Consider the following 23,206-nt stretch of genomic DNA (forward strand, 5'->3'; position numbering starts at 1 on the left):
CCTTTGACAGTGATTCATGTAAGTACAGTAGATGCTCACTTGAAACTTTCAATCCAATTGTGTCAATGAAGGGTCTGTTCCATAATTAGCAAAATAATATTTTTGATCTTGCTGTCATGTTAAATTATATTATATTTCTGTCAAAGCCTCCTCTTTATCTTCCTTGTGACAAGCAATACATCAGTATTTAATCAGGGCCCGTACTGTCATGAATTAACAAAATGTGCCATGTTAAGTATCTGGATGAAATATTAGGTACATAATTCTTGTCCCTTATTCCAGGGTAAATTCAAGATGCTTCAAGATTTGTGTTCCATTGGGAATCTGCAAGTCCTGATTTGAACTAGAGGTAATGAACATATCCAGGTTGCCTTGTACTACTTCCCTATGCTCCATTATTTTGTGTTTTCCCCCCAGATGCTCGTGACGTCAGACAGAGTTGAGGTAAAGGCCACAGGCGTCTGCTGCTATGCTCTGAATAGGTCAAACAGGGTGCGTGACCTTTCCTGAAATCTGCGTTCATGTCTTATATTTTAGCAACAAATTGTTTTCATGTATATCCTGTTAGTGGTGATAAATGGAGCTTGCACTCTGTTCACATCTGGAAAGTTGAGTAAAGTCAATGTAAGGTAGGTGACTTTGTGACATCTCATAAATCATAGTGGTAGATTAAAATCAACAAGGAAGGGAAAAAGTCAAAAAGGCTTAAAAGTTCCCAGTTTGGGATTTTTTTGGCTCAGGCTTGTGAGTTGTACTGCAAAGCTTTTATACACCTTTATACACCAGGATCGATTGAAAGCTCTAAAGATCAAGGTACAGTAACGCCCTTGAGGTAAACCTGGTCCAGAGCACTCAAAATCTCCAATCGGTATGTCCAATGTGAAAATGATTGCGTTTAGGACAGGTCGGTAAACGTCCTTCAGTGGTCCCGACAGAACCTGGCCTCAAGCCCGATTGATCAGCTCCAGACAGGCCTGAAAATAGCAGTACAGTGACTCATAGAGACGGGAGAGTTCCTATAGAGAGAAAATTGGGAAGATCTGCAAGTCCAAGTTTAGAGTTAAACCCAAGAAGTATCTAGGTAACTGGCATTTAAAAATCTGCCACGGTACTTTGACAAACTAATGAGTAATGAGTCTGGATACTTATATCCTAAATCAATTTTAATACTTACAATGTGTAAAAATAAATACACATGAATGTCAAAATGAATATGAAAACTGAGTGAAGGCATCTGGATGTATACCTAATATACTTTATTTAAAATCGCTGATAAAGACAGCTGCTATAATCATTCTATGAATTAAATCAAAGGACGGATGAATGGACAGATGAGCTCTTTATCCCTTTGTCTTGTAGAACCACAGCATTTTGAGCGTTCAGCTAGATATTATATTATGTTAACTGGAAGAATTCTTGACTACATTTCTCTCTGGAAAAGACAAACTGAACATCTGCTCATTAATTCAAAATAATTTCATTAGGATCTTTCTTTCTCTTTTTCTTTCTTTTTCACTGATCTGGTAACTAAAATTGAGATACACAAGAACAGCTTTGGAATGATCTGGTTTACTCAAGAACTATCCTTTGTTAATTCCAAAAAAAGAATCAAGCAATAAAAACACATGAGGAACTTTTCCTCTAGCCTGAGGAACTTTTACTTATTTCAACAGAGTTTGAAACTTGGAGCCTGTGCTACAAAAGAGAGGAACTTTGGATGAACCCGTGTATCATCCCTTATAAGTGGAAAATCTGTAATGGCAGCGCCACGGATGAATAATGGGATAATTTCCAATATGTTTGGAGAAATAAGTCCACTTCCTTCATCTCCCTCATCTCCTTCAAGGCGCTACTGAAATGAACAGAAGCATGTAGTAAATAAAATCTGTATAGCCTGGAAATGAAAGCACAAATTTGTAGTAGCGTTAAATGAGATATATACCCAGGGCCTGTCATATTATGGCTAAGATTTTATCAAATCCAATTAAAATAGTGTCAAATAAGTGTCTAGCTTGGTGTGATGTTTAGGACAGGGTGTTTTTTGTAGAATGAATTCATAAATGCTTAAAAGTCTCTACGATGTTGAAGGTTTTTCGTTTTATAAGCAGGCAAAAGTTGTGGTCCAATACTTTACCTTTAGGCTGTGAGGAACTTAAATGCTTTGGATATGGCTAAAGCATTGGTATGCTGGGATGTAACAAGGCTGGATTGTGCTGTGATTGATATCCAGTGTGATAAGTGAGTGTTTGAACAAGATCTTGACTGCCTGTCGCCTCGTTCCACCTTTCCCATTACACTGACTGATGAGGAGGGGGACGCCTCATCAAACATGTATGAGTGTCTCAGAAATTGTGTGTGTGGATTTCGGGTGGATTTGAGGCACAGCTGTGTCAATTGCCAACCATCCTGAAAGAAATTATGTGTGTGTGTGTGTGTGTGTGTGTGTGTGTGTGTGTGTATTGACATGCTAGATATTCCACTGATTGCATGACTTTATGTGCATAATAATCCAATGATTGAGCACTGTGGGGGGCATGTATAGTACTCTCGCTCCGATTAACACGGAGATCTAAGCACACCAATTAACTTTATTTTCTTCTTTCGTCTTCACAACATGAACCAGGTTCACAGGGTCAAGTCAAAAATCATTTTCGGTTCCCGTCTCAAATAGAAAGTCAAGCAATCTAAATAATTAAACCACTGTCCATTCAAGGCAATGGCTATAGCAAGGAATGATTTTAGGAAAGGTCATTGAACAATTATCTCCAAAAATTCTAAAGCATTTGGAAAATAGTTCTAATACCAAGGATTGTTAACCGGATCACTGTAATAAGGTGTGGTTTTAGAGGCCAATAATCTAAAATGGTGTGTCTGATTACAACATTGTAATCACTCTGATTGATGTTTACACAATTTGAACATGTGATGGAACCTGATGGTTTTCGTCAAGCATAATGGCGCAGTCTTATAATGTACTTTATTTACTGCTTCTATGAAGCATGACATCTTATCCAAGTGTTCCTGGTAGAGGCTCCAGCTACAAGGAGATTCTGATCAGTCCTTACTCCAGATATCCAGCTGTTTCTACCTGCTCCATCATGAAGCTTTAAATAAGCTCTAATTAATATTTTCCCTAGATGGTTAATGGCACAGCGCCACTTTGTCTCATTTGATTTAATGTATTATTAATCATTTGCTTTAACATTACTAAAAGCAGACTCTGAATAAGATTATATATATATATATATATATATATATATATATATATATATATATATATATATATATATATATATATATATATGTGTGTGTGTGTGTGTGTGTGTGTGTGTGTGTGTGTGTGTGTGTGTGTGTATATAAATAATTTTTCCTGCTGAATTAAAGTCCACATCAGTATGTTTACACAGTGTGTTAGGGTGTTAGGGTTATTTGTCATGAATAAATTTATCTTTTTCATCTATTAGTAAATTTTTGCTGTCTATGGCTCCATTAAGCCGGCCTCCATGGCACACAACCTACCAGCTAAAAAAGCAATTAACATGAAGAAATTCCATCACCTTCAACCCGCTGGAGCGTTAGTGAGAGAGACTGGAATTATGGCAGACTTTGGTACATGAATGAGCAGTGATAATTGATGGACAGGCCTCGCTGGAGTGTGTGTCAGTGATGGCAAAACTTTTGGGACAAGAAAGAAAAGTGAGACAATAGGTTTTTATATTTAATGGTGTGAATTATCTCACAGGTCAGGGCTGTTTATCTCTCCTTTTGTGAGAATCTGATCTTGATAAGTAACTACCAAGGTTGTGTATGACATAAAGTAGTCAGCAAATTAATACAATGTGATTCATGCAATTTACACTTTTATACTATTTAAGAATTTTAAGGCCCCCACCTTCTTCACTGGGACTAACAGCACACAGGCCACACCTCCTCCACTGGGTCTAACAGCACACAGGCCACACCTCCTCCACTGGGACTAACAGCACACAGGCCACACCTCCTCCACTGGGACTAACAGCACACAGGCCACACCTCCTCCACTGGGTCTAACAGCACACAGGCCACACCTCCTCCACTGGGTCTAACAGCACACAGGTCACACCTGAGTTTTTTTCTTACCACAGTCACCACTGTCCTGCTTATCAGTGTATAGGTATGTAACTATAGTGTAAAGTAAGTAATTACTTTCCCAAATATTTTCAACTGGAGTTAGAGATAAAAAGAGTCCAACTCCAAATTAAAACTGGCCAAAGAACATGCAGTAACTTCTGACCTCTGCAAGAGAGCTAAACTAGATGAGTTTATGAGAAGAAAAGCAAAATAAAAAAAATGATAGCTTGTTCTTGTTCTAATCTCTCTAGATATACAGTGAGGAAAATAAGTATTTGAACACCCTGCTATTTTGCAAGTTCTCCCACTTAGAAATCATGGAGGGGTGATGACCCGAAGCACACAGCCAGGATAACCAAGGAGTGGCTCTATAAGAAGCATATCAAGGTTCTGGTGTGGCCTAGCCAGTCTCCAGACCTAAACCTAATATAGAATCTTTGGAGGGAGCTCAAACTCCATGTTTCTCAGCGACAGGCCAGAAACCTGACTGATCTAGAGAAGATCTGTGTGGAGGAGTGGGCCAAAATCCCTCCTGCAGTGTGTGCAAACCTGGTGAAAAACTACAGGAAACCTTTGACCTCTGTAATTGCAAACAAAGGCTCCTGTACCAAATATTAACATTGACTTTCTCAGGTGTTCAAATACTTATTTGCAGATGTATACTACAAATAAATAGTTTAAAAATCATATATTGTGATTTCTGGAATTTTTCTTTTTAGATTATGTCTCTCACAGTGGACATGCACATACGATGACAATTTCAGACCCCTCCATGATTTCCAAGTGGGAGAACTTGCAAAATAGCAGGTTGTTCAAATACTTATTTTCCTCACTGTATATGTTTAAAAATGCTTCTGGTTTGAGCCCATTACTATTACAGAACTTACACTTCCACAGTGACTCAGAGCAGCTCAGCAACTGTTTATAGAATATTTTTTCCCCCTGTGATTCCCCTTGTTTCAATTTCAGCCATAAAATTTTCTCTGACTCCAATCACCAGCAGGATGTTTGGATGTCAAGGTCCTGAAACACGGAGCTCTTAGAGAAATTCACACATACCATACCTTCCTATATAAAGAATAGTAAAGGTTTTGCTTAGCACTCTCACTTTCTGCAGCAGTCACACCGGCTTTGTGCTAAGGTGATAAATATACAGATGCTGACGTTGGTCAGAAAGCCTGACAGAATGAAAAGTGAGACTCAATGAGCTTAGAAATAACAATCATTGATCTTCTTCAGTGTCTCACCACTGCTGAATCAGAGCCCTGATATGGTGATAGATAGTGGCTGTAGTGAAGATAATCATTTTCTCCTTATCTCCTAGTGTTTTCAGGGGCTTTTTGAAATGTTAATGCAGTCTGTGCACATCAGTCACACCATCCACAATATAAGAGTTGAAATATGTAAAATAATTAAAGCATCATTAAGGTAGATAATGTGTATATTTATATTGTAATTATTCTGGTATCGAAAACAAAAAAAAATGTGTCATTTCCAATTCTCATTAGTGCCAGTGGATTTTTTAATTTGCTTTTTTACAGGAAGTGAGCATACTAAGTGTCCTACATAGGGAGGACAGTAAAATCCATTCCAGTGACAGAATGAGGATTGTTTTCAAACAAAGGGCAAGGTACATGTCGAGGACTGTACTTCTAGTGCACCATGAAGAATCATATATTTAACCTTCCCTCATCAGACCTTTTTTTCCTTTATGTATTGGTATTGGTAACAACAAGAAAACTAAAAGTTCTACTTGGGACAATCAATAATCTGGAAAAATTTTTCTTAAATAGTAGTAGTGGTTATTTTATTGCATAATTAGCACACACAAAAAAAAGTAATGAAAATATGCAAGTATTATGGGTATTAAATCCCCATTGTTACTTGCATGCAAATATAAATACTCATTAGCCATTTTTAATTGGTGTATCTACCATACAGGTGCATTTTGCTCTTACAGAGTGATGCTTTAATCACTGGAACATCTTGATCTCATTGCAGAGGATATTTTACAAAAATTTAAAATTGCGAACCTACTCAGCGGCACTTGAGTAATTTAATAATGCCTTATCCTCATCACAGTGGTGATGGAGCCAGAGCTTATCATAGCAACATTGGAAAGCAGGCAGGAATACAGAATGCATTACAAATAAGAGGACTTTCACAAAGCTGCTCATGATTGAACTCAGAATTTTGAAATGTTGAACATCATTAACATGCCACCTATGCCACTGTACCATCCCTATTGCAATGCGTTAATGTAATCCATTACTCCCACCCCACAACCTCAATTGCAGCATGGTGACTTGGACTTAAATTGGAGACTACTGCCCTAAAACTTGACTTGAATATTTTAGAAAGAAATATGAAAAATGTTGCTTCTGTGGTATCATAAATGGACTGGGTCCAAAAAGTGTCATAATCCCTTTTACCCTTTTAAACTTTTATTAACCCTTATTAAAACCCGCTCCATTGAGTTATTGTAAATGAATTGTTTTATAGTTTTTGTATGTTAGTCACGCATGGCTTCTCTTGCTCTGCTCTACTTCTTATCACACTAAAGCCAGAGGGTTTAAGCACAGCACAGGAATTGGGAATTGTGCTGAAGCTAGTTTGGTTGGGAAAACGTTTCACTCAGGTTTAAAAGAGGTAGCAGGCTTTTAGGCTGGGGGACAAATTTCCATAAGTATCTCCAGCTACGGCGCATCCACATGCTGCCGCAGCCAATAACGGCTGAAAAATGCCGGATGAGTTTGGAGATTGGACCCCAGGCGGGGGGAGTTTTCACGCTTTAGTGTCACACAGCTCATCATTTAGCACTTCAGGACAAACACATACACCTTCAGGGTTTACTCTGAATAATGAAGCCACACATTATTACAACAGAATCATGCATTCTGAATGACATACCAACCAGCCATGTATGTAAGCAATTTAAGCACAGTCATGTTTTGTATGAGCGTGTGTTTGTGTGTAGACAGTAAAACGCATCATCAATCTGCCAATACTAAACCTCTAAACGTCCCAGGGGCCCTGCTCTGTTCGACCGCTTCAGGTATTATGCAAAGCATGCAAGCACAAAGCTCAATTGATCGCTGCTGGAATTCGATCTCACACCTCCCTCTCATTTCTCTCCTTTATGAAGTACAATCATATAATCTGTTATAATGCACAGTCACTACTTTATAAGTGTTAATTCACTACTTTCTGCTTTCTTCACTTTCTTGCTTCTTATGGCTTTAACTATTCCATGTCTGTACTTTTTCTTGATAAAGTACCTCATAAATTCGCATGAATGACTCTGAATCCCTATGGCCCAATTAGTTCACACATTTTCAGCACTTAAAGCGCATTCTCCCATGGATCTCTTTATTCATTCAATCACTACCAGACTGTTTTGTAGAAATGTAAATGCCGTGAGAGGGTTAATCCGTTTAATCACTGAATTTTCCCAGCTACAGATGAATGCATAAGTTAGTAGCCCTACCAACCCCAAGGCTACTGGGAATACTGGTCAATATATGTATTACCCTGGATGATTGTAAAGGGTTTCGAGGTTTCTTCTGTTCCTTATTATTACATTTTTTTTAAGTCACTTTAAAAGTTCACATCTCCTTTATCACCTTATTTGTATACTCTAAACTGCTTTTGGATCACTTTTTTGACTACATTGTATGTTAATTTTAATTATTTACAACAAATACAAGCATACTTTACAAATGTATGCTTTTTGAGAAGGTATGCATTATTCAGAGTAACACTTGTGCTTGGTCATCTTGTGCTTGGTCATGCATTTTGAAAACAATAAATCTTCCTGGTAAGACATCCTTTTAAAAAAAAGGAAACTTATGTGTATTGACAATATCTTTGGTAAAGCAAATGCTAGCACCTTCAACAGCAGCTGGACACTGAAAATAAACTGCTATAAGACATACTGTAAAACATCTTGCATGTTGCTGTTAATACCTTTGTGCTGTTTTAAGATGCATCTGCTTTCAAAGCCAACAGGGAAAAGAAAAGCGTGCACACAAACACACACACACACACACACACACACACACACACACACACACACACACACACACACACACACACACACACACACACAATCCCTCATAGAGAAATGAGTACAGGAAGCGATAAGCCACAGTGACAGGACCTCACATTTTGTAAAAGCTTAACAGAGACAAGCAGCTTGAATGAGTGAGTAAGCTGGACAGAGGAAGAACGCCACATGACTGAAGACAAATCAAAGCAAATTCATTATCTGTCTTTTGCTATGAATGACTATTTAAACAGACAGAGAGAGAGGGCAGCTGCCATCACCCACATTGTCATGCCTGTGAGACGTGTTTATACTGTGAACAACGAGGCTTCCTGAATAGGTTCAAACAAAGCAGCGGCTTTTCAGAGCTAAAACGTTTAAGTCTAAATTCACTCGAATGTGGTGTACATTTCCTGTCTCTCCATCCTTCTTCCTTTCTTTTCATCTCCAGAGCAGGCCTCCAGCTGGTCTGATGACTTAGTGCTTTTTTGGAAAACAAACTCGCACTGATTTCATTCTTTTTAATACACTTTCACCTTGTTTTCGTCTTTCCTTTGTCTTTCTTTGTGCCTTGGCTCAAGGTCATTCTTCCTCAGTGATTCTATTTTGGACTGATCAAAACAAAGCTCATTAATTTTTTTTGCTTTAATTTCCAATATATATAAATATGTTACAAATGTAATGGCCCCCACCATGGGTTCATGCCATTTAGGACTCAAAGCAACCTGTTTAAAGATGCTTATACCAGACTACACATAAAACTTTACTTCCTCAAACACTGTCTGGATTCTTTCTGAACATTTATAAATACAGATGAAGCACCAGACCAGTAACTGAAAAAAGTAAGAAACAGTCTGGTTAGGTCCATAAAGGGTTCAGATTCTGATTGAGCCCTTGAGATCTCCTGATATGTGAACCAGACCACTTTTAGGCCATATTACACAAATTAGGTCCTCAAGTGAACAGTGTAATCCACAAGTTTTTAGTCCAGGGGATGTCGATTGTGTCCTGGAGTGTTCTCTGCTTGATCCAATCCACTTTTGTCCTTCATAGTCAGTTCAAGCATCCAAAAAATCAGAAAGGCTAACACTTTTCTCTCCTCGTTTTATTAGTGAATCCAGTGGCCCTTAAATGTGCAGTTTTTAAAATTGGGCTCTTTGTTGGAAGCATGAAGTGATTTAGAACATGGCCAGCCGACGACCAGCTTTCAAAAGTCTAACATGTTGGTACCAATTCTACAGCAGGGATGTGTGAAAAATTACAAAATAAAGTTCAGCAGGTCAGGATTTTGATAAATGCTCGTCGAAATTCGATGTTAAAAGTAGTGTAAATGACCGGATTGAGTGCGCTGTTGACATAGCCGAGCCAGGTAAAAGCGTTGTACAGCTCGGGCGGAACATGGCACTTCCGACAGTGAGTGTTCAAGATGTGAGTCACAAAGAAAGGCAGCCAGCAGATAAGAAAGACCCCTGGGGGAAATCCATTCACACACACACACACACACACACACACACACACACACACACACACACACACACACACGCACACGCACACAAAGACAGACAAGAGACTAGGCATTTACTCTTAATTAAAACATCAAACATGGCATGCTCATTAGTCTTTACAGATATATGTAAATACAATGTTTAAATGTTAGACCTCCAGCAGCTACTCTTTCTAACATTCACTATTCAACTTTTTCTGAACAAAAAGTAAAAAGGTCCAGTCGGACACTGTGCTAAGGCAGCTGTCATTAACGTGATTTAAATCCCTCCCTAACTATCACGACACCTCAGATGACCCTCAATGCCATTCATTCAGGTTATGCTAGCTTCGACACGGCAACAGAGCATTCATTCTATAAAATTGTTTTCTGGGTCCTTAGCGAGCCGTCACTCTTATTTTACAGAGTCCGACTCTGAGTGTGCCTGAATGACACTGGCCACAGATCCCTTGAAAGCTTTGCTCCAAGTGGACAGCTAGCACAGCCCAGGTACAGAGTGGTCTACGAGATGTGATCAGGCTGCTTTTAAATTCCAGGCAAGCAATGAGATGGACAAGTGAATCAATGTATCTAAATCCCTTACTGACTTTTCTCAAAAGATTAGATTAGGTGGTAAACCCCAAAGACATTCCGATAAAGGTATATCCATGAGATATGCAGGGGCTTCGGTGTCTGTATATTACAGTGGGCTTGCAGCCAGATTCCTAGGAGCAGGTGCACATTATCTTTCTTTTAGCAGATGATGAGTTGGAGCTTGTGCCAGGTGTCAGCAGGAAAGTGAGATAGCAGGTAAATTACTGTGCACCAGCTAACTAAGAACTAATCTACATTGATTGGCTATTTTTTCTCCATCTGCAGCTCATCATTGATTCATGCAAATAAGCTCTCAGAATGTTTTTGTACCAATGTGGTCCAGCTATTTTTTTTTTTCAGGTTCACTAGCCAGTACATATACAGTTACTGTTATTGCATGTGCAATTTTTCAGACAACCTTTATCCTGTGGCGATCAATAAAAAATTATATTCAAGTAGTGGCTCATCGGCACAGAACGGACAAAGATATGGTAATGTGTGTAGCACTGGTACATACAATATAGCCGTGTTGGGGTTCTAACACTATAGTACACATCCCATCCTTGTTGAGCCATCTTGAGATAAATGTTGAAATTTTTGTATGTACTATATTGGTTTTTGAATCCAACACTAAGTTAGTGGTCAGGGTTATTCCTTTTTCATCCTTTGTGCATGAATAAGTTCATAGATACAGATAATTGGTTACTGTTACTTTGACTGATGGTAGAAAAAGTAATGTCATCCCTACCTCCCAGAGAGCACAGCAAGGTTTGATCTTCTGGAGATTTTATTTTTGCTGTTGGTGTGTAATTACAGCACTATTGCTGGCTTGAAAAGTTTGTTACATGACTTTGTACTCGGCACCGACTATTAGTTCAGTTTAGTACATACAGCAGAACTCACCCAGTACAATGGCAAGCATCTGGGTTGCTTTCTTCTCTCTGGACTGTCGGTTCCTGTAGCGGCTCTGGTTGTTACACCGTGAGACTTGACGAGGCCGAGCTGTGGTGAGAGCACGTCCGTTAGACAGCTCCTTCACTTCACTACTCCTCACAGTCGCCTGCTCTTCTTCTTCTTGCCCCACCTCTTCGTCACATTTGGGATAAGGTTCAGTACGAGCGAAAGAGGCCTGGCTGATGCTGCAGTAGTTCGGTGTGTCCGCCGGGGGAAGGAGAGAATTATCAACGGGGACGGTCTTGGGTCGTTTTCGCCGTAGGCAGCCTGAGAGCAGCTGGGGACGACCCATCTTCTCTGTGCTCTCCTGGAAATTCCATTAACAATATATGTGACAGTATTTACCAGTGTCAGCAGCTAGATATTGCAAATTGTCAATAGAAAAGTAAATAATTAATAATTAGCAATAAACAAAACCAGAACCACCTTTATTTCAACAATCTAACAATTCGAACCTTTAAAAATTATAGCATTAGAAGATAAACCATTGAAACACAACATTGGAAGGTTCTTCATTTAATATCAGCTCTGCCTGTAGCAATGGATATTTAAACACTTTAATGCTCTTTGATAAATTACCTGCTGAAGATATTGATTTCTTTACTTACTGGTCTAAACCAATGATACCCTATTTGGCTACTTAATTAATCCATACATCATATCAGGTCTAGAGCTCTCTGCATCTTCTGCTTTTCTCATCTCACTCCTGAGCCTCGAACGTTTTCAATGCCATATTAACTGTCGTGTTCACTGCTAAGGTGCTCTTTTGGGATGAAAATTGGTGCGAAAAATTGGTATGACAGTGCAGCATTAAGACCCTGAGAGAAGAACGTTGCACCCAGCATGACATGCTGTAAGAACCTGCGCTTTGGGATCGCAGATTTCCATCCCACAGCTTGCATCTCCAGGGAGAATAATACAGTATGGCGAAATGGACTCACTGGGTTAAATAAAGAGCAAGCTTGACTGCCATTCATTAGAGAGAGGAGCCACTCGGCACACACACCTATTTCAGTAGGGGATATTTATACCAGGTGTCAAGTGTATAACACACAAGATATACACACATTTACCACGTTGATCCTGATGGGAGACAGGTCGCGTCTGTCTTTCTGAGCGTCCTCTTGCAAACATGTCTCCTTAGGGAGAGAGTCAGAAAGAGAAGCAGAGGGAATTTGTGTGAGAGGAGGAGAAAGAGAAGACGGAAAAGGAGAGAAGGTTTAAGAGCAGACTGGAAAAAAGAGCGGGAAAAAAAACAAGAGGAAAGAAAAACAATCTTTCACCTGTTACACATGACTAGATGACTTGCATAGATATATTATAAATCGTACAAAGACCTAATGGTTATGGTCCGTGACTTTTTCAACATGTAGTTAAAGTACTAAAAACTATCTAACACAGGCGTGGCTACGTAAGGTATGGGAATGAAATCTTTAAAAAGCAGGCACAATTTAATAACACAGTTACAATAGAACTTTGTTTTGCATAGGTTTGTTTCAATAATACAGTATTTCTTAGTAAGTGTACTATGTAAACAAAAAAAAAACATGAATTGAATTTTGAAGAAAATATGTCCTATGTACTATTTACTTCAGTCGCACTCAAATAAACCTGAAAAAATAAGATTGGGGAGAAAGAATCTGAAAAGACTAACCTTTTCTTTCACAATCTTACTCCAGGTATTTTAGAAAGAAATCTTAGATGAGGCACAAATTGAAAATAGGTTAACCGAGACATTTTATCTGTTAAAATTCAGGTGCTGTGCTCAGGTCTAATATCTGTGTAAAAGTAATGTATAAAAATTCTCAGTGGTAGATGGGGATTAGCAAATAGCACTGAAATGGCCTTGTTGAAACAGTTTCAAGGTCCCGGCTCAATTTCAACAGAAAAACAGAAAGCACGTCTGCTGATCAAAGATATGGCTCAGATTGACCTGCTCCAGCGATAAATAATGCTCTTTACATGCTCTGCTGGGAAATACGTATCTGAAATGGAGAAATATAATACCAGTTTGGCTAGTGATCCAAAATTGATCTGTAACATGTTATGCTGGAACACCAACACCTTATGCATGAGAGAGGCTTCTATTAATATCTTGTGGTCTGTTTTATGTTTTTACAATCTATGAACACATTGGCATGGTCAGGAATTAATTTCAGGTTTTGTAGAGCATGGTCTGTGTACAATTATAGGTCCCCTGGTGGTCTAGTGGTTAAGATGCAGCGTTCTCACCGCTGCGACCCGGGTTCGATCCCCGGTCAGGGAACCATCCCCAGCCACTTTCAGTGCCGGTCCCGAGCCCGGATAAATTGGGGAGGGTTGCGTTAGGAAGGGCATCCAGCGTAAAACATGTGCCAAATCAAACGTGCGGAGGATCCGCTGTGGCGACCCCTAACGGGAAAAGCCGAAAGAAAGGAGGAGGAGGTCTGTGTACAATTATATTGATAAATATGATATGGCCATGGATTTTGAATGTATGTAAGTTTTTGCCAAATCTTCTTAGATTAATAATGCTGCCATAAAACACCTTTAGGAAAATTATTTAAACATGATGCAAGATTCCACCCCAGGCTGGTCACTTCTCACCACCAGCCAGCTTTACCTATCGCCTGACAGCTGGCAACCAGGGAAGAGGAAGACATGTGCGTCCTTCGAGACACATGAACCCAGTGTAATTTCGACCAGATGCTCCTGCTGTGTCACAGGGCAGAGTATATGCACTTGGAGGAAAGTACCATCTGACTTTTTCCTCACACATGAGCTCACAGACACCTGTGATTGGTTTGTGTTGCTCTAATTGACAGGAGAAAGAGAGTATGCCCTCTCTCCCACCCACAGCTAATTTTGCTACCTTGTGTCCCTTGGCATCGTTTGAATTTGAACTTGAGATCTCCCACCAGTTAGGTGAATGCCCGTTAGAAGCCTGTAAAAATGACCTTTATTCATATAAAGACTTTTCTTTTTTCTGCAGTACGCTTGTAGTACTTCATCTCTGGTCAATTCAGTACCCCTAGGCTCAGTGTTTAGCTAGCTTTCAAACAGCTATGGGGAAAAATGACCCTGAGTGGTTCATTCTTTTTCTCTTGCTAGCAGCTGGAAGCCATTAAAATCTGATTAAACATATTAAGGATTCATGTTCATGTGCCTTTGACATTTGGATCAGATAAATATTGAAGAATCATTAGGAGAACTCACCACAGTGCAATTACATAATGCAAACATTATTATTATTATTATCATTATTATTATTATTATTATCGTTATCTCGAAACATTTAGAATCATCTGCATTAGTTGTGTGTTATGTTAACTGGTCATGAATCAGCATAAGGAACTTATTATATATAAATATTTAAACTAGGGCTTTCATTCGATTAAAATATTTAATCGCAATTAATCACATGTCATGAGTTAACTCGTGATTAATTGCAACTTAATCGCATATTTTTATCTGTTCTAAATGCTTTATGCAAAAGTATGTTTATTATTAGTGAAACCATACTCAACATAGAGCATGAACAATTATCAAACAGAAATGTGTTAATAAAATTTTTGCCATTAAAATGTATTTGCGTTAACGTGTTTTATCAGCCTTAATTCACTCAAAACTCAAAATCCACCAAAAGGCCCCAAACCCATGCCTCATTTCCTGCTACACATCTGTGTGAACATGTGTTCCACTTACTGCAGTTGGCAGCGTTGGTCTTGGCGGAGCTTCACTGCTGGCTTGCCGAAACGTTATCCTCTTCCTCCTCCTCCTGAGGAAGATGTAAATGCGCACGTAAACTAGCAAAGTCACCATGAAGGGAAGGTAGAATGACACTATAGATGAATAGATGACAAAATCAGGGTTCGATATGGAGCACACCAGTGGGTCATCTGCAAACACAAACATACCATAAATACATTTAATAATTCTTGTACTAATAATAGAAAGTGCATATAAAATCTGAATCACTATAACATCATTAGAGAATGGAGATAAACTAATGAGGCTATATTTTAGGGAATTTAGTGTGTCTATACTATCTATTTGTCATTAATCACAATTACCGTCCACCAAAATTTAGCTTATTTTATTTTCAGTTGCGCTCGAGACATTAAAGACATGATGTGATAACAGTCAGGGGGTGATGAAGTCAGCTAAGTCTTTATATGTAATCAATAAGCTCATCTGTACAAATCTTTGGACTGCACAGATAAATGATCTTGTTTCTAAGGTAACATAATCAAAATTCAAATACCTAATCTGCCCTGTTATGAAGACAGAGCGGGACTGATCTATTGGGAACCAATATAAGATAGCTGCTGTATTATACCTGAAAGGCTTATTTGTATATCATACATTGCATCTCTGCTTCGGAAATACTTTTCTCAAACTGTTTGAAAGTCTCAATGTTTTTTTTTTTACTGTTAACTTTTGATCTAATAATTAGTTATGAAGTAGCAAATCCAAGCTCTGATCAAAATCAATCGGCACACAGCATACAGAGGTGTGTACGTCTCATTCCAGTATCATGACCTGGTTCTTATTGCACAATTGCACAAGTTGCGGGAAATAACTTGTTTTGTGAACAATAATAAAATGTATAATTGGTAGTTAAATGAATAAATGAAATATGATTCTTTGATTCAAAAAACTGCAATTGTTGACAAATTGTTGTGATTCAAGAAAAATAAAGAGGAATAAAACTATGAGCAATGTGCTGTTGTAGGAAGATTTAAAGATTTGTTATTAATCCAAACGTAATTAATTGTAAAATATAAACCTGAATACAACTTTTTTTAATCATGAAAAAGAAGCGAAATCATAAAAGTTAAACACTGTGTTAAAAAGGTCAATTTCAGCAAAGTAAGAACCATTTCATTTAAGAACCACAAGAGACACACACATAACAGACCATACAACAAATGCGATTCCGAAAGAAATCTTTGGCATCCTGTGACTGATACAGGACTAGAAACATCTGCATCCTCACATGTGGTGTTGAAGCCAAACAGTAAAGGGCATGAGACAGCAAAGGCTAGGATCCACACTGCGGCTATCATGACTGACACTCTTTTACGTGAACTGTCAGTGGTGTTGTACAGTACAGGCATCACTACGGCTGTGTACCTGCAGAGAAACAGAAAATACCGTATTATCGTACCAATGTTAATATTTTAATATAAAGTATTATATATTATGCCTGTCATAAATATAAGCTACTGGTGGGAAAATGCATAGAATTGCCTACCTTGCATACTTTGTGCATCTCAGGTTATGCTCCATTTTTATATTCTCACAGTTTATTTATTCTGCTGCCACAGGAGCTTTAATTATTTATCTCTTCACTTTGCTCAAACTGAACAGGCGTGTTTTTTATTGCCCTCTAAAATATAATTACTATGGCAGAAGGATTTAGGCTTTCTTTAATAATGGTGTATAGGTATCAATAATAAATGGCATACACATCCGGGGCAGTTGTTTTCCACACATTCACCCAGCAATCTGTGTTTAAGCTTTTGGCCTACATTGCTTTAATAGAGTGATATGAAGTAAAAGGAGTAAAAGCAGAGACAAATGTGGACACATAGACTAGATACAGGAACGAATTAGAAAGAAGAAAGACAGACAAGGGATATGTGTGAACATCTGTAATAAAAAAGATAGCCTTCTGTGTCTGAACAGAATTAATATTAATGTGCTCGTTTTGTAGTCTCACCAGCGCACTGCTTCTTTGTTGATTGCAGTTTTGCCGCTGAAATAATTGATATGATAATGACAGCGATGATAAAGGTTTGAACCGTGCCATTCAGCTCGGATTGTAATTAAAATCCCCTCAGATCCGCGGACACCCTCACTATTTCCAAATTAATTAACTTTGAAAGTTAATTAAAAGTGTCTGTTTTATTGTGGCAAGCCGTGGCTTGTTTCTAAGAAAGTCATCAAAGCGATAATTAAAATGAAAGCGAATTTATATACTTTGCCCACTCCTGGTTGCTCGTGTTACTGCTATCATGAAATGTATAATAAGAAAACTAACATTTTCTTTAAGGATTAACATTCATGTACATGTCTGATTCATGCATTTCAGAAACAAAGAATGGGATGTGCTCAATTGAATCAGTCGTGGCCTTGAACCGCACTCCTTTTATTTTACCAATTAATGCAAAAGCATTGCATTGAACATGCCTTAAAAATTATTCCTATTCTTCCAAGTTTGTTGAAGAATAGGAATTGTGACCTCATTAGTCGATTCTACAAATCCAATTTTGGTCTGGGACGAGCAATAAACTTGGTTTCTAAGTGCTGTATATTTATTAATGTTTTCATTGATGTATATGAAATATGTACCACACGTTCTTGCTTTTACTATCATATCTGCTTAGCACATTTTTTCATTAAGGCTGGTACAGATTCAACAAACAAATCTAGTGTAGAATCGACTGGTTGGTTGGAAGGCCATTCACACTGAATTGCAAACCACAGTTCTTACTCAGTACTAAAGAATGTAAAACTATTAGCTTTGGAGCAATCTTTTACTTGTCTTGTTAAATTCCTTACTGCGGATGAATAATCTGCATGCATTACCCCCATGAATAATCAGTGGTGATGTTACCTGTCGATGCTGATGGCACACAGATTAAGGATGCTGGCTGTACACATCATCACGTCCAGTGTCACAAAAATATTGCAGTACAAACGGCTAAAGAGCCAAGAGCCACCGACCACCTGCAAACAAAGCGGTTTTACATGCAAATGCTTTACTCAAACTCTTGCCAACATAATCACTTTACAGAAATATATCCTAAAGCGGCAAGACTACTTTCCACAACATTACGAACTAGTAAGATTTTGTCCAATGCACAAACAGATACCCAGAAATTTCTCATCATTGTCCTTTATAAAAAAAATATATATATTTTTTGCATGATGCAGTTTTACCTGGTAGAGATGCTTCAGCTCTGTAATACGGATTCTAGTTTCGTCTACTGAAATGTTGTCCCCAAGTGCTATATCTGTGACACACTCTAATGAACTGAGATTATTAGCTGCTTCGCTCCCCTAAAATACCATATCACTTCAGGTCGATTTTTTTAAAGTCTTGAACTCTGTTTGTAGCTGCTAAAAGATGCATCATAATTGTAACTATTTAACAGGAACTAACCGGCTCCAGCTTTCTATTATTTGATAATTAAGTAAAAATTAAACTTTGTAGTTGTTGGAAATTTTCTCTGGTATAAACTGAGTAACTTCATGGCATACTGTTTTCAGAAAGTAATCCACTGTGGTATAATATCACTAACTATTTACATGTCAGGCTGGATCATATCACCCAGTCCCAATAACACTATGCTTCAATTGTTTTATTCCTTTCTTCTCTCCTCCTGCGTTCATTATTTCTTCCCTACCATCGCCCTCACTCATTATTGCTGTCACTTGCTGCTCTGACTTATGTTCATTGTGTCTTTAATCTGTGAATATACCCCTTTGTGTTTCACACAATTCAAACAAGTTTCTGACTTCCATGTGTCTTTGTTTTCCAGTTGATTGTACAAATTGCTTTGGAAATTGTCTTCTAATATGACTTTATGGATATAAGTCATTATGGATTTGCCTGAGAAGCAAATCCTTTGTCATTTTTTGACCTTGCCTGTGAATTACAAATTTTGCTGTTGCATCCTGTTGCCTTAGACCCCCAGCCAGATGGAGAGACAGGGACAAAACAACATCCATCGATCAACTAAAATGAAATATAGCCACGCTCACTCTCACTCACTCTCTTTCATTAACCACTTTGTCCTACTCAGGAACAGTACAGCTACAGTGCATGAGAAATATGGTCTCTTTGGGCTCACCTCTAAATAGACAACCCAAGGCATAACCAGTGAAGCCACCAGCAGATCAGCCACAGCCAGACTAACCACAAGATAATTTGTTGTGGTTTGAAGCGACTTTTCTCGAACCACTGCCAAACACACTAAAACATTCCCAAAAACAATCGCCAGGATGAGTAGTGAATAGAACATGGCGTAGTAGTTGCGAACCCCATCCTCCTCAACTGGACCCAGGCTGGAGTTCGGCATCACATTGGCAGATCGCTCCGAGTCATTCCACCACCATTCACTGCTGTGTAACATTGCCATGGAGAGTAAAACCTGAGAAACAGGCATGGATTAAGGAATCTGAGAGGAAAACATTTTTAACATACTGCTACAAATGCTATTTGTAGCATAGACTTATAGAAGCAGACTCATATCAGAGCTATAACAGCTCAGAAAATGAACTGAAAGAGTAAAATATTTAAAAGAGAAGAAAGGAGAAAGAAGGCATGAAGAAAAACAACAGCAACCCCTGAATATACACTTTTCTTTGAACATGGTTTACAGTAAAGCATGGGCCTGCTTTCTCTTTCTCAATATGGCCTACACTTGGACCTACTGTCTCACAGAACAGAGATTAAAGAAAATTTAGATTTTTACAGCAACGGCTGGAACTGCTGTATGCAACTGAACAGATGCTGTTGAAAAGCCTTAGCCTGTTGTTCCTCACTAAGCAGATTTTACACCAGTAACCAATTATATCTCTATATGCAGTATATAAATATTTATTTATTTTAACAGTTGCAGTTAAAAGAGTATAACAAATCAGGTCTGTTTCAGCCTTCTCAATACCTCCAATTCCTGGACATGTTCTCAATGGTCTCACCTACTGTACTACAGAGAATTCTTCATCTGCAGTCTCCCAGTGTACAGGACCTACAGCTAAGCCTGGATCTGCTGTCTCCTCATTAAAGGTCTTAAAGTGATTTCAGCAGAGAATGAACCTTCTATCCTCTTCTAGTTCCTCATTCACAGTCGTGACCTGTTATTTTTCAAGGATCTATACCTAACACAGATCTACTTAGGGTCTGTCGTGATTCTCAATTGCTTGTTTGCTGTTTGAGCAGCACTTTAATATTATAATTAAAATTGAGCCAATGCAATAAAACTGTAATAAGCCCTTGGCCATTTCTTTAGTATAGGGTTTTCGGTTGAAGTGTTTAATTTATAGCTTATGCTTTATAGATTGTATAGACAGAACACACTGGCTATAGACACACTAACAATCCTGTCTGACTAAAGAGAAGAGATTGCTTTATTCCCTGAATACATGTAAAAAAAAAAAAAACGAGTTCAACATGATTTAATTGTCATGTTCTTTTGGTGAACTGATATTTCTTTATCCCATGACAATCTAAGTTACCCTTAGTTAGTGCAGGAAGTTTGTGTCTTTTCTGAGTATGTTTAGCTGCATTTGTGATGTCTTGAAGGATAATTAGCATTTTCTCTCTACTATTGTGAATTAGAAAGTGACTAAACTGGGGGGAAAAAAATGTGTAAAATCCTGAAAAGTTAGGGAGTACAGTTTATAACGTCTACTCGTCCATCTCCATCAAAGGAACATGTAAATGACCTTCTTGCAAATACACATATAGTACATGTTAACACATATTAGCTATTATTAGTAGTAACAATAGCTAGTATTATATTGGTAGCAGTTGTGTTCTTGTTGCAATCAATTATTTTACAACTTGAATAATGAATTATGTTCAGTTTGCTTTGTGAAAATATGCCATTGTCAAGTCAATAAAAAATGGAAGTAGCTTGAGAGTGAATTGAGGGAGAGTGAATACCACCATGTACAGTTTTAATTGTGCATCAATTTTAATTGGGTTTAATTTCGGCTTGCAGCAATAAAACTAACAATAGTGTGGGTCAGTCCTCATTCGACCTCTATTTTCTGTTTTGACGCTCCCATTTCAATTAGCCTTGAGCCAGCACAAGGGAAGAGACTGCTGTGTTCTCATTAATCTTTGGAAATTCTACAAAACACCCTAATTTATTCTGCACACAATGGATTTGGTAAAATAAGCATCGTCCTAAAAATCTTTACATTTTCATTGATCAAAAAAATTTATATAGGATTTCCATTGGAAGTTTTAGTAGTAGGTCTAGTAAAGGTTAGATGTCTGGGTAAATCCCTCATGACGTGTCTTGACAAGTCATAAAATGACTTTCTAACGTTTCTCAGGGGGAGGAGGAGAAAGTGTATGTGTGTGTGTGTGTGTGTGTGTGTGTGTGTGTGTGTGTGTGTGTGTGTGTGTGTGTGTGTGTGTGTGTGTGTGTTTGTGTGGGAGGGGGTGGTTTCTGGGCTAAAAGGTGATGGCTTGTGACACCTTAGTAGGAACTTAAGAATCAACTATGCAAATAATCACTGATGTTCATTGATGAATCACCAACGATTATGGACAAATAAACTCTGATAAATAGCTTGTCCAGTGAAAAAAAAACTGCATTGAGTGTTGTATATAAGTGCTAAATGAACATCCTGAATTTACCCTTCAGACAGATTTACTCAAAGACCACATTTGGATATACTTCAGTCTTTTATTAGATTATGCTAGACAACAAGATGAACAAATGGCATTAGCCTCTAATATCATATTCTAATTTATCTCTGGATGAACAGCATGACACAGGACTATTTTGCTGGAATATAACAGACTGAGGCTGAGATGGTGAAAACCAGGACACGTTTCTAATGGTCATATTTAATAAACTTTCTAATGAACTAAACAGTGAAGTTTTGTAACTTAATACTGCAATAAAGTCTATAATTCGTTTAATCATCTAAAAAAGATTGACTCACATACACATGCACATATAGAAACCATATCAATAAATACAAAACCCCCATGCGGATGATGTTACCTTTGTTGGGCGTTCAGCTCGGGAAAGACCCGCTCGTGTGCACGCGCTCAAACTTCTCCCGACTCTTCGCCTGTTCTCTTCTCCATTTTCTTCTTCAGGTTAGAGAGCATATAAAGCTTCTCCTCAATGCCGGCTGCCAGACACCCGCTGCGCTTTCTGACACCCATTAACTCCACCAAAATCCAGGAGGTTTTTGCGAGCACCTGCCGTGAGGACGCGTCTTCGTGTCGCCCCTGAGAGCGCGAGCCGAGTGCTGTCCTGCACCGTGGAGAGCATCCTGCACCAAACACACTGATAATGATAGAGTTCAGATTTGTCCATTAGCCCCGATGTGCACAAAGCAGTATTTGAGAAAAGTAATGAGTGAAATGATCCCCCTTCTTTCCACGCTGCTACTGGACTACTGAATCCAGGCTGGATACTGAAGCCAAAACCGACCTCAGTAATTACTGTAAACATCACTTCTACTGAATCCTATTTAGCTACACTACCGTTTCTAACAGTGTTATTGTTGAATATTACTTGATTAATGCTCTACAGACGCTGCTTCCTCCTGTATAAAACCATCACTGTAAAAAAAGGAAAGAATGAAAGATAATAGACCCAACAGGAAACATGGAAACATAAAACAGTCTTTCTAACTCTGTTTGTTTGTTCATCTTAAGTGTGTTTGTGCATGTTAATCTGTCCATCCATCTTTTCTTTTTTTTACATTTATAACTCTGTCTGTCTGTCTGTCTGTCTGTCTGTCTGTCTGTCTGTCTGCCTGCCTGCCTGTCTGTCTATCTATCTATCTATCTATCTATCTATCTATCTATCTATCTATCTATCTATCTATCTATCTATCTATCTATCTATCTATCTATCTATCTATCTATCTATCTATCTATCTATCAGCACCACTAAGATACCACAGCTGGGCCCTTGAGCAAGGTCTGCCAAATGCTCTAAATGAAAATATCTATCTATACAACTGCTGAAAAGTATGTCGAATCTGTCAACATATTTGTTTTTCTATCCCTCTTCCATACATACATTACACAATCTCACCCATCCAACAATTGTTTCTGTTTATATATATATATATTTATTTTTTTCTTATCTTTTTGTGTCTGTTTATCTGTTATCCTGGCATTGTCTGTCCATTCATCCAACTTACTGTATCCATCCATCCATCCATCCATCCATCCATCCATCCATCCATCCTTTTCATGGTGTTTGCCAGTATATCTATCCAACCATCTGTATCTGCATCTGTCTTTCTGTTTATCCATTCCTCCTCTT

The 23,206-nt window shown here is 38.3% G+C and overlaps 1 protein-coding gene across 1 annotated transcript; it reads right to left on the bottom strand.

The window, feature by feature from the left end:
* Window positions 1-8,746: 8,746 nt before the first annotated feature.
* On the bottom strand, window positions 8,747-22,309 carry drd3 (dopamine receptor D3). Its single transcript, XM_083529587.1, has 8 exons — window positions 21,923-22,309; window positions 19,028-19,327; window positions 17,788-17,900; window positions 16,165-16,301; window positions 14,871-15,064; window positions 12,254-12,325; window positions 11,136-11,493; window positions 8,747-9,624 (listed from the first exon to the last, which is right to left on the bottom strand). The coding sequence occupies exons 2-8, from the start codon at window positions 19,313-19,315 to the stop codon at window positions 9,428-9,430; spliced, it is 1,359 nt and encodes a 452-aa protein (XP_083385713.1). The 5' UTR covers window positions 19,316-19,327; window positions 21,923-22,309; the 3' UTR covers window positions 8,747-9,427.
* Between the last annotated feature and the right edge of the window lie 897 nt (window positions 22,310-23,206).

This window comes from Silurus aristotelis (assembly GCF_946808225.1).
Source record: "Silurus aristotelis genome assembly, chromosome: 25".
NCBI classification, from domain to species: domain Eukaryota; kingdom Metazoa; phylum Chordata; class Actinopteri; order Siluriformes; family Siluridae; genus Silurus; species Silurus aristotelis.